This window comes from Pseudochaenichthys georgianus, chromosome 15, assembly GCF_902827115.2.
Source record: "Pseudochaenichthys georgianus chromosome 15, fPseGeo1.2, whole genome shotgun sequence".
In the NCBI taxonomy this organism is placed as follows: domain Eukaryota; kingdom Metazoa; phylum Chordata; class Actinopteri; order Perciformes; family Channichthyidae; genus Pseudochaenichthys; species Pseudochaenichthys georgianus.
In genome coordinates, this window is record NC_047517.1 from 32319305 (window position 1) to 32332621 (window position 13317).

At 41.1% G+C, this 13317-nt stretch overlaps 1 protein-coding gene across 2 annotated transcripts in view; it reads right to left on the reverse strand.

Moving 5' to 3' along the window:
• Positions 1 to 13317, reverse strand: part of camkmt (calmodulin-lysine N-methyltransferase) — a 111911-nt gene that overhangs the window by 96021 nt on the left and 2573 nt on the right. For both annotated transcript variants that reach the window (XM_071205576.1, XM_071205575.1), the window contains exons 3-4: positions 10415 to 10593; positions 8375 to 8439 (exon numbers count right to left, since the gene is read on the reverse strand). In XM_071205576.1, the coding sequence (XP_071061677.1) occupies positions 8375 to 8439; positions 10415 to 10593 (244 nt within the window). The remainder of the gene's footprint in view (positions 1 to 8374; positions 8440 to 10414; positions 10594 to 13317) is intronic.

A 13317-nucleotide genomic window follows, 5' to 3' on the forward strand; every position in this document is an offset into this window, starting at 1 on the left:
TTTCCTTTCTAAACTAATTATATTTTATGTTGAGGATATTTCCTTAACTGCAGAATTATTTTTTAAAGCTCTAAGTCGGGAGAAAATGGTGAAACCAATCCAAAGCAAGGAAATACTGAAACACACACACACACACACACACACACACACACACACGCACACTAAGTGTTTGGAGTGGAGCCAAGCGTATTCCCATATGACCATGTAGCCATTTACTACAGCCGTTTCACTCCCCGACCAACACACTAATCACATTAATCATCTATTTGTTTTAAAACATCATCAGGGACATTACCACACACACGTGCACACACATAAACAAGCACACACACGCTTGTGCACTTTCATGTGTGCACTTGTGCCTTTGGAAGTACCCATGGTGCACTTCATGGGTACAAGAGGGAGGAGAGCCAAATTAACAACAATGCACTAATCACTTAGCTCTCTAATGTAAGCACACTCACAGCATGTGTGTGTGTGTGTGTGTGTGTGCATACATTCATGGTACACACAACTACGCATATGACACACTGCGAGACAAAGTTAGTGTATAAAGGAAAAAAGCTCAGCTCGATCCATTGATACATATTGCACTGTACTGCGCAAATGCTTTAGATTTGTTACCTAAGGATCTATAATGTATAATCTAATCTTATGTATAATCTATAAAGTGGGAATTCAGTATTATGACTGCAGGTGGGGATGTAGGATTTTCTTTAAACTCAAAGTTTAGTTTTATATAAAAGAATGACTTATCTTTAAAGAGAAATTAAGATTGCTAGCTATGATTAGAGTAGTCATGGCAACGTATACAATACTTGTGCTACAATGGTATGAACAGCGTGACTCAAGCACTTTCCTTCAAACTTAAGAAAGGCCTTTTGAATGAATAAAAGCCTTAAAGCTAACAGGAGGAAGTATATTGTACGTTGGTGATAGGGCCTTCTGGTTGATAGCCCATTTCCGAACTGTTAATCACAACTCAATGATATTATATACTGCCTCTCTTTCTTTGTGTGTGTGTTACATGGTTGGAGGGGCTAGTGTATGCTGAGCTTAGGCACCATAGGGGACATTGCCAGGAGGGGCACATAGGGGTTGGGTGACTTAAATGGAGAAAAATCCAATAATTGTATCCGTCCAGAGGGAGGGCGAGCTTTTAGGGAGGGGAGAGGCCTGTTATTACTCTTTCTCTTTTCTTTCTCTCTTTCATTGCATCCCCTAATTCTAGGGTGAGGGGGTAACCTAAGAAAGGGAAGGAGCGGGGTGGAGAGACATGAGGGGTTACGGGCTGAGCTTGCTGTTAAAGTATGTCCTTGTAATTAGCTGAGTATTAGCGCCAGTGACAATGCAAAAGCACTGGGCAGGGAAGCAACCTTTAACGCTCTACTCATTTCCTGAACTTAATCCCCACCGCTTACTGGTAATAGTGCACATGCATCTGGACACACACACACACACACACACACACACACACACACACACACACACACACACTCTCAGTCATGCACATTTCACAGAATCAACTCCTGGCTATAATAGGAGAAGACTCCCAGAGCAAAGTTACACCCAACGGCTCACCTTCAATCCCTATTGTGCCGACAGTCACAATGGTGGCTTACTGCAGGGAGTTTCAGCGTGCACTTGTGTTAGCATGCATGCACATACACATCTATGTCTGCATCTGCACATTAGCTTCAAGTTGTGTTGAGATGAAGTGTGACGACTGTTTACTTCTCGAGTGTCGAGAAGCTTCCAGCACCCAACAAGACTGCAGGCAAGTCCCCGTTTCTTGTTTCCTCCAGTGAGCGGATGGAGGAGACAAGGAGGAGACAAGGCTGCAGAAGCGAAAATCAATTACTTTCAATTAAGTCAACCGGCAACTCTTTTAATGTGCCCTCAAGCCACTCAAGTCTTGCTTACACTACCTCCAACCCCCACTCCTGCACCACAAAGTGACACACACTACAGGCACATGTGCATACACACTTGAAGAGCCAGATCCACTTACTGTGCGACTGTCTTTTTGTGTTTAGTGGTTAAATTATTGACTTAGAAACAATTATTGTGGCAATGGCTAAAAATGTTCTTATGAAGCAATTCAGTCTGTCATTTGTATCCAACTCTTAAGAAGAAACAAAAATCCTAATTGTGCTTTGTGCGACTCATTTGGCTTCTTTGAAATGTGTTAATCAAACACAAAAAACACACAATGTATTTAAAATGCATGCTGACAGAAGAGCATTAAGTGTGTGGTTAGCTTAGCCACATTTATTGACCATGCCGTTAACATTTAACCTGTCTTGTAAAAACGAAAAATAGTGCAGCTCAAAAAGTGATACAAAACAGAATTAGGATCTACTCTTCATTAAACCACAGCATATTCATCTACAATGGCTGAGGGGCTGGGGTCATCTTTTTAAAAGTCTTTATAAAACAAATCTGTAGCTGCAAAACCTTGTTTGTCCTCCTGTAACTATTTGTTCAATCTCTCCTGACACATGTTTCTTGGATATGCGTTGCACTACGGGTAAAACCTCAAGACACAGATAAGGTTATTATTATGTCATTACAGTACAACTTGTTCATGTTCTCCATTAGTATGAACATTTAAATACCAATAATACGATGCATTTTGGAAAATAAAGGTCTTCTATCTGTCTAGAAATAATACGAATGTACCTACACTTAATAAGGGTCCAGGACTGACTCGTCAATCAGACGGTCAACCAAAAGAATACTTCTGAAGTATTATTGGTTATTGTCAGAATGTACAATAACATGACTGGACTTTAGAAAAAATATAGAGATACATAAGAAAGAATGATGATTTGGTCATGGACACATTTTTTCAGATTGTGAGGAAGTTTGTGTTTTGTTTCATATTGATTTCTGTTCCGTAAACGTAAGAGACACCTGAGCTCAGATCACAGCACACCAGTAGAGGACCATTTCTATAGAGGGCACGTTATAAACAGCGCAGAGGGGGACCGCAAACCTTGTCATTGACACAACAGTCTGAGTGAGCGTGTGTGAGCGTGCGTGTGCGTGTGCGTGTGTGTGTGTGCGTGTGTGTGTGTGTGTGTGTGTGTGTCTGCCAGCCAGCCCCGAGTCTAGCTCTATTGTCTAACAAGGTCTAATTAGCACCATGGCACAATGAATTAGCATAATTATGCAAACAGGGCTCCGCTAAAGGCTTGGCACAAGGGAAGACTACGGGGGGCACCTATTACAACACACACACACACATGCACATGGTTAGAAGTGCATGCACACACTCACAAACAGTTACTAAGAAAACTGAGACTCTGGTACAACACATTAAACACGAAACATGAATGTGACAGATCCACTGGATACAGAAAACACACACACACACACACACCTGTCTAAGACTGCAACAGGAAGTGACAAGAACACAAGTCTGTTGTGTAGAATGATCATTGGCTTATTTGGTCATTAAACATATTACTTATACTAGCATGTATTCCTTTAGCACATAGTCTGGGCAAATTATAAATATATCATTATCGTGATACGAGACTCCTCAAACATTTCGGAGATCGCAATATCCATACCTTTCCTTTTCTAGTTTCAAAGGCTGCATAACGGTACATTGATGACATGTTCTTAACCGAACAGACAGTGTTCTTTATTTGTCTTTAGCCACTTAGCCCTTATATCCACATCACTAATGATGATTGATCAAAAATATCATGTGTGCATATTTTGTGAAAGCATATTCAACTCTATATTAACGAACTATTTAATCAGAAATATTGTGATATATATGATGTGTCCATACCACCCAGCCCTATTTCCAGGTTATAAACATCCTCGCGTCACAAACAGTCACATACCAGACCAAACAACGGATGTGCACACAGAAATTACCAGCTAGAAACTTCCCCTCCCCTCCCAACACTCAAACATTCAGGGCTTAGCATTTACCAGTGAAGTCTGTGGGAGATAATAGGGATGAGTGAGAGGCTGAAAGGAGAAGCCATTCAGACAACGACAGCTGTAGAGAAGAAGGCTTTATCCGGCTTCATTAGGATGCTTGGCTCTTGATTAAACACACACAAAGACGCACAAACACTAATACAAGAAAAGGGAAAGCATTTGTCTAAATGAGGCTGAGCTTAACTGCAGTGGAACATACCAAACACTATAACACGCAGAAAAAGTAAGTTGTTAGCGTGTGTGTGTGTCACGGTAACCTCTCCCTGCTAAATGAACCCAACAAGTAACCCCACAGCCCAACAAGCCCCCTTACCAAAAGCCCTGCAATGTCAACAAGCTCTTCCTAAACCCTCTCCAACACACACACATGCACACACCTCCTCTGATGCATTCTTAGTCACCCAACCCCAAGGGCCTGTATTGTGTCCTAAAATCCTGATCCCTAGCAGGAAACAAGCACCCCTAAAACCCCAAAACAACGGCCGCACAAAGCTCTCTTACAATTACAAGCCCCCGCCGTCAGCTAAAGGAAGGTCGGAAGTTCAGGGTTCAAATAGTTCAAAGTGATCCAGAACAGTCTGAAATAGGACCAATTATTCATTGACAACAAATAACAAGTTACAAATGTAACTGCACGGATTTTTGAATCACCACCAGAGGGGGGGCTTTGTACTTGAGTGTGAAACGAAGTCAGCTGTCTGATACTACCTACATATGCCTGCTGTAAATTACCCAGGTACAAAACTTAGACTACCTTTTACGAGTTTACATTTTTAAAAAGAGAGATCGGATCAGAAGGGGAGTGAGCACCATCAGACCTGATGCAAATAAATGGGGGTTGCCCAAAGAAAGCTAATAGAGAGAGAGCACCAACATCAGTAGCAGCATGAGGGCACATTTAAACACAAAAAGCCTTGATTGACAGGAGCAACAATATAATAATTGTAATAAGAATAATGTCCTAACACCAAATTAACATCATACAAACTAAGTCCAAATATATTTGTATATGCTTAAAGTACTAATTTATCAAAACAATTCAAAGTTTGAGCGACAGGTTTTTTAATAACAGAAGAAGATAAAACATGTTTACCACTTAAATACCTACAAATCAAACATATAGTTTTTCTACATATACTACTGATTTACAAGATGGTCTCCCACTGCGAGTATGACATACAATATGATCAGAGTGTATATTGATAATGTTCTGATTTACGGATCCCCTTGGCATTAAAGCCTTCATTTAGTTTATCGATTGTATTGTTTTACTTTTGCCCAATTAAGTATTTCTGTACGAATACAAGCACTGCGTTACAGTACAGCCTGGTATACAACACGTAATGGGCTGTATTTTACACAATTACATTCTACATTGAACCAAATCCTTTTTCAAAATAAATAAAGGCACAATAGGCTTGGGCATAAGTGACGTTAAATCCCAAATATTTAAAAGTCTTTTAATTGATATGATGTCATCTCTACCATACGCTCTTCATTTCCTAAAACATCTTCATTGAGACTCATTGGCCGCTCCTCTGGTCTTGCAATGAAACCATTGACTCCAGCTTATCGTCACCTTACGAAACAACATATTGTTCACATATATGCACAGTGGTGGCACAAGCACAATAGCCGGCAGAGCGAGTCATGCTGAGAGGGGATAGCAATTTTAAGCTGAGTCCACACATTTTAGAGGCAGTGGGCTAATCCGGCCAGGCTTTTTAGCCCGCTATTCAGGAGGACAAGGACCCCTAGGATTTGGGCTTGTCCACACCTCAGGGGTAGGGGGGATTATCAAGATAACAGGAAAGGTGGAGAGGGTGGGATGGTGGGCAAAGTGAATATGTGTTCATTAGCAAGACTGTGTGGATTGTTTGCAAGTATGAGTGTGTGGCTCTATATCTTAGTGAGGGGTAAAGGTAAGTAGTTGTGTGTATGTTTGTGTATTTAGAGGGGTTTCTCCCTGACTCCCATCCCAACAAATATACCCCAGAGCTCTGACAGGGTCACCTCTGGGCCTTTCAAAGCCTCCTCTCAACCAATCCTAATTGATCTCACGCATTACTAGTCCCAAACATGGAATGGAGAACAGGAGGGAGATGGCTGGCCCATTGTTCGACGAACGAGGTCCCGTTGCTAGTGGCTCCACACACACACACACACACACACACACACACACACACACACACACACACACACACACACACACACACACACACACACACACACACACACACACACACACACACACACACACACACACACACACACACACACACACACACACACACACACACACACACACACACACACACACACACACACACACACACACACACACACACACACACACACACACACACACACACACACACACACACACACACACACACACACACACACACACACACACACACACACACACACACACACACACACACACACACCACCTCTGGCATGCCCACCCACCATCTCCCCTTCTACCCCTTTTCTCCTCTCCCCACCTTTATGCTCTCATCTCCGGCTGTGCTAATCCACCGGCCAAGTCAGGAACTCAGTTACCCATCTGGCCGAGCACGACTCCAGCTGGGAGGAGAGAGGGATGGAGGGGTGGAAGGAAGAAAGAGGAGAGAATGGTAAGAGGGGTGGAATGGGAAAGAGGGATGAAGGGTTATACTGTAATTCAAGAGAGGGGAAAAGAAATGAGGCAAGAGAGAAGTCACTATTAGAGGACGAAGAGGAAGAAAGACAGGGAAGGAGAAATGCAAATCACAAACACGGTGAAGGTTGCTAAAACATGATGACCTCTCCATTTTCTCTCTACAAAGGAAAAGGTATTGATCCTATTGTCTCCTTGAAGAGAATAGGGATTATCCGTTCTAGCAGGTTGGAATGAGAGCTGCCGCTGAGCTCTGTCATGACTTATATAGTCTGATCCCAGTGTGCAGTGAAGTAGCCTCTGGCCATGACCTTCACCTCTGACCCCGAGTCCTATGGAGCCATCTGGCTGGTTAGCACTAACCCATGACCTTTGTCCTAACCCAACACATGCCTGTGAAGGTGGACCTGCACAGAGAAAAGTATTAAACAACTTCATATACATGATATCATCAAAGAAGCAGCTCTATTAATGCCTATGTTGTTGTTTCTAATGATACTGAGCATTGTTTCAATGTTTGATATGGCTGAGGTGCAGTCAAAAGACACATTTTAATTAACTTGACTATAAAGATGTATTGTATGGCTTTGAATGCAACTTACAAATGAACACAACATGCATTCAGTTGCCACTTTATTAGGTCAACCTGCACAATCTAATGCAACAGCTCTGCCTCAAATGATACCTTCATGAAGTGTATTAAGTTCAGTTGTTGTTCACATTTGTAGGATGTAGTTTGCAGTGGTATTGTACTGCACAACATTATATTGAGAGTTCCTTGTTATTACTATCAATATACATAAGATAGGCAGAATACTACAAACATAGACCTCATGCTAAACATAAAAATGTAACCTATGAGTGTCAAAGAAAACGTTATAGGCATCACAAAAGAAAACTTCAGGTGAGAAACGTTGTATTGGATTTCAATAATAATAAATGATTTGGGTGAACATGTTTAAAGTAGCTACTGAGTGCATATAGTTAATGAGAGGAATACACATGCGATTAACATGAAATGTGCATGCTTATAAGTCATTTTAAAGGAGTTTAATCTCAAACAATCCAAATGCTTGTAGCCGACCGGACTGATTCACTCAGGTAAACAGCAGTCATGCATGTCTGACTGATAGCTCTACAAAAGGAATAGCAATAACTGAATAGAGCAGAATACAACCCGACTCGACCAGAAGTTGAGCTAAATGCCTCAGAGAAACTTGACAGAATGAAGGTGAGGCCAAGGCTCTTGTGCTACAGGTGATCATATTCCACTTCATATCATAAAGCATTTGCAAACCCCTGTTTGAGTCACGCTCTTACCTTTCTCCCAAACCACTCATCACTGTCGACTGAGAAAATAAGAAGACTGAAGCCCACTTTCCTTCTCAAGGACATTTGAAGGTAGTTGGGAGGAATGAGCAGACATGATAACTCGCATCGGAAGCCACACAAGAGACGTACTACCATTCAGGGAGATGGAATCAAAACACCCGCATCAAACCATCAATCAAACACTAGCAGCACACAGCATGAGGCTAACGCAGAGTTTGAGCGTGTGTGTGTGTGTGTGTGTGTGTGTGTGTGTGTGTGTGTGTGTGTGTGTGTGTGTGTGTGTGTGTGTGTGTGTGTGTGTGTGTGTGTGTGTGTGTGTGTGTGTGTGTGTGTGTGTGTGTGTGTGGGTGTGTGTGTGTGTGTGTGTGTGTGTGTGTGTGTAGTATAGTATAGTAGTAAGATAAAGTAGGTACTTACAGACATTGCCGGTGTTGTCAAAACTGTTGAGCACTTCGTTAACTCGGATAGGCCCCATGTTGTCCCTGAAACAGACAAATAAAGAGGATTACACAGCGGCATGGGTGAATACTATTGTTGTTTAAATACATTATAACAGGAAGGAAATTAACAAGATAAGTCAGGATGTATTTCTTTTCAAATCTCAATTGCATTGAATAAGAGTTTGGAAAATAAAAAAAGCAACATTGAGACAAATAAAGTTTAATTCAACAGCATTTTAATCACCATATCAAAACGTGTTGTTTAGGTAATGACTTAATAACATCATCCCTTGTATGGTTTGTCCTTGTAGATACTTTGCTCTTCTGTCCTTAATGGTAAAAGCAACACCACACGTTATGAACCTGCAACGTGTTAAGTCCTGTGTTATCATGAAACGACCCCTTGTTTGGTCGCTGTGCTTCATCTGTGCCAGTATGAAACTAGAGCCTTATATGGATCCAGAGGCGGCGCTAGGGGGTGGCTACTTGGGCTCAAGCCCCGGATGTTTTCTGAAAAGCCCCGGATGTTTCACTTAAAAAAAAAAAAATTTAAAAAAAAAAAAAAAATCTAATTTTTTTTTTTTTTTTTTAAATGTCTCGGTAATAATGTGCAGTACCGGAGTCCACCAGAGAGGCAGCCGCTACGTGACATTAGCCTGCGTACTGCGTAGCCTTCCCTGCTCTGAAGAAGAAGTGATCCTTCCTAGTGCCTGACGAGTTTTAAGCTAATAGCCTAAGTTATGGATATTAGAAAGTTATTTTCATCGAAGCAGGCGCCACAAGCTGCAGCAGCAGCAGCAGCAGCAGCAGCAGTATCAGCAACTGACAACAATGTCATCACCAGCAGTGAAGAAATGGATGATGTTTCAGGTGTGTGAATATAATGGTGATATCTGCACTCTGGCTGACTGAGTAAGAAGTGAAAAAGAGTGATGTACTGTAACGTTAATCTTATAGCTAGTAAACATGGAGTAACCAAGGCAAGGCAAGTTTATTTATATAGCACCTTTCAACACAAGGCAATTCAAGGTGCTTTACAAAAATGAAAGACATTCAGACAAAGGCATTTAAAAACAGTAAAAGATAATAAAAGAAACATTAAAAGAAAAATACATGAATACAAAGTTACAGTGCAGTTTAAGATATGAATAGTTCACACAGAAGTTCCACTTTACTGATGAACACAACAGCTCAGTTTAAATTAAAAGCAGCGACAAAAAGATAAACCACACTATGTCAATACCCCTATATGTTAGTATGTATACAGAACATGACTACAAATTATTCTAAGATGTAACGTTAACCCTTCATACCTCAGTCTACTTTTAAGACACTAAAATAACGTATTCCAATTTTTATTTTGTTTTCCCGCGTGGAATTATACCGGCTCTGGTTTCAGTACACATAACAATGGAACCATAGCAACGGAACTGACAGGCAACGGAACTGACAGGCAACAGTCTGAATCCGATTGGCTGTGACTGCATCCACTCAGAGTGCCCGATTCAGAAACATGACTCTTACACTCTTTACGTCACAAACAAAGATGGTGGATGAGAATAGATCTATAAAACAATAAGCAATGCGCAGTGGATCGGAAGAGGACGGTGTGTCGGCTTTGTTCGATAGCGGTGCGGTATGCTAATGGAAACACACGCCAAACATGCTAAATCACATCAGAAGGCAAAATGCAGGATCTGTTTGGTATTTTGAAAGAAAAACTATTTATATACTTTATATAGGTATGGCCCTACAATATATTGTTCAAATATAGCATGATATGTCCCCTTTAAGGTATTATTAAGGTAGGGTTAATGTTGCTCTCAAAGTGCACCAGATTGATGCTTTTAACTTCAATATTTGAAAAAAATCTTCCCGGGGGGAGTATGCCTAGAGGAGGCGACGACCCCCCTAAAGGATGTTTGGTCCCCCCCCCCCCCAACAACTCCTGGGCTAAGCCCCGGATCTCCTACAATCCTAAATCCGCCTCTGTATGGATCCATTCATGTGTGTGTACCTGAGCAAGGCACTGTACTCGGGAAAGAAGACACTTCTGTACTCCACCCACTGGTCGTCTGAGGTATCACTGGGGTCTTGAGTCAGAAGCCTCTTCCTGCTGAAAAGGTCAAACGTTGCAAACCTTCGGACAGACACCTGTTTGACCTCTGGAGCGTCCGTCTGCTTCTGACGCAACACCTGCGTGGAAATATAGGAAAGTTAATAGATTTCAATTTCCTCAAAATAGCACATCTCTCACTGGAGCATTTTTCATATTCAATTTGCTGTAAAGTCTCAACATTTGTTTTAATGTGTTGGCAGCGTGAGGTTTCATACAAGAAATCCTTTGGAAGACCATACTTTATAATGGGTATTTTAAATAAATGCTACATTTCAAATGTTCCATAACAACATCATGTTATCCTGAACCTTAACTAATGTTAAATATGGTTTGTCTGTGTCGCTGGCTATACTTAAACATAATGTATTTCATTTATGTAATCGTTTATTTGGCAGGGACAATGCACAGTAATGAACACTTAAATCATTCAAATGTGTCAAGGGTAACAGTGACAGATTTAGCTTTGAGCTAATTTCCATCTGCAGTCCCTCACATAAAACATTTAAGAAGTTTACATTTTACAAACATAGCAAAAACAGAATACATGATATGCAAAAGGTGCAAAAGAGCAAGAGTAGCATACACAAGTATTTATGACATGGTAATACAATATAGCAGCAACGACATATAAAGTGCAAGAGAGGAGACAAGAGCTACCTAAAGTGCAAGAGGAGATACCCCTGTGTTAAAGTGCATTTAGCGGTGATTGCACATCTGTTTGTTTCTCAACCATTCTTTGAGTTGACCTTTGAAGCTATTGAGAGTGGGACAATCCCGTATCTCAGTTGGGAGGCTATTCCACAATGAGCTGCCTTTAATGGTCCGTCCGTCTGCGGCAGTGGCGGTTCTACGGGGTGGCACGGGGTGGCAGCTGCCACCTCAGAAAAATGCCTTGCCACCCCAGCTGGCAGCTTTGTTTTGAAATAAAAGTTGTGGCTCATCGGACATTTATGAGAGAAAATCTCTAATGTTCGAGTGCAAGTGAATGCAGCACAAGACGCAAGCCTTGTAACCCCTCCCCCGGCCCTGGCGCAGCGTGGAAATATGATTGGCGGCAATTTCATTTGAACGGGGGACAGCGCAAAACGAGAAGCATTTCGGATCCAAGTAGACGGAAGGAATGAGGTATTTGCAGTCTACAATGACAGAGAAGAGACTGTCAAGTCTGGCTGTACTCAGCATTGAATCAAAACGCACTAAAGCTTTAGATCTTAATACGTTTGTGAGGCGATTTGCTGAACAAAATGGTAATCGCCACATTCAGCTGTAACAGGCATGCCAACTTGATGCTCTGCTCACGGATGACTCGATGAGCATAATAAACTGTTAAGATGATGAGCTTGTATGTGTGTATATTTTTTTCTTTAAGGGGGTCTGCCCCCAAAAAACAGTTTCAAGTCCTGAGAAAGTCAAATAAGACGGTGTGTAAAACTACACTGCCCAGCCAAAAAAAAGTAACCACTTTGATTTAACTAGGCCAGTAGGTAAGGACCTTCCACTGGATAATAGCTGCAGCGATGTTTATGTTTTAGCTGAATACAAGTTTTTTAACCCTAACTGATGCAGTTAGTCACTTCTTTAATGTTTGTTCTTTCTGATGTAAAGTCAGTTGTAACTGTTTGCAATGAAGTCGTGGGGCGCTGAACTGTTCCTTTGATTCTTTTGATATATGATAGTAATTACTTGTCTTTCAAATTTGAAGGAGGATGAGCAAGCATCTTGAGGAACATTCATCATTAACTCCTCCAAAAAATATAGTTTATTTAATAATAACACTGAATATGTGAATCATAACAGTGATTGACAGCTGATAGGAATAATATGATTGTTAATAGTATCATATTAATTTAGACAAACATCGACGAGACAGTTAATTCATGTATTTATTGCAGCAGTCTGCATAGATTTGGTAACCCTGCTGGTCTAAGAGTGAGACAAACTCATTCAGTTAAAATTCATTAAATGATGTCTGCCACCTTATATATTTATATGTAAGGCTTTACTGATGTGCCACAATAATGTCACCTAATGTTATTGAGTTAAAATATAAATATTGTGGCTTTCCAAGTTAACATTGATTGATATGACTGCGATTAAATCAGCATATACTTCTGCCAGGGGATGCCACCCCTCAAAATCTCCTGCCACCCTCTTGCCACCCCATGAATATTTTTCTAGATCCGCCCCTGGTCTGCGGTGGACTTCACAGTCTCCTCTGGTTTCTGACCTAGTGCAGCGTCCAGTGTGGATGAATTCCCTTAAGGGTGGGGGGGCCCAGTCCATGTAAACATTTATAAATAAAGCACATACTTTTAAAAGACTTAAAATTGTCAAAGCTCAAGAAATTGTGTTTTTCAAGGATGGGACAGTGGTGGTATGAATGTGGCTGTCTGTCAAACCCCTTGATAGCTCTCTTGTGCAGCTGTTCTATGGGTTTCAGGTTTGTGGCACAAGCAAACAACCAGTTTGTAAAACAGTATTCAATGTGGGATAGAATCATGCAGTGGAGGTATGACTTTGCAGCATTGACAGTTAAGAAAGGTCTAATTTGTTTAACATTTTGCAAGTTGGATTTAATGGTATTGGATACTTTCTTAATATGTTTCTTAAAAGTCAAGGTCGAGTCCATTATGACTCCAAGATACTTGAAGTGGGAGACTAGCTCTATTTCTGCTCCGTTTAAAAACACGTTGGATCCTTCGATTCGTTTACTGAACATCATGCATACTGGTTTTTTTACGTTTAACTGTTAGCAAATATTGTTCAGCCAGTGTTGAACCTTGTCCAAAGCTTTTGAGAGA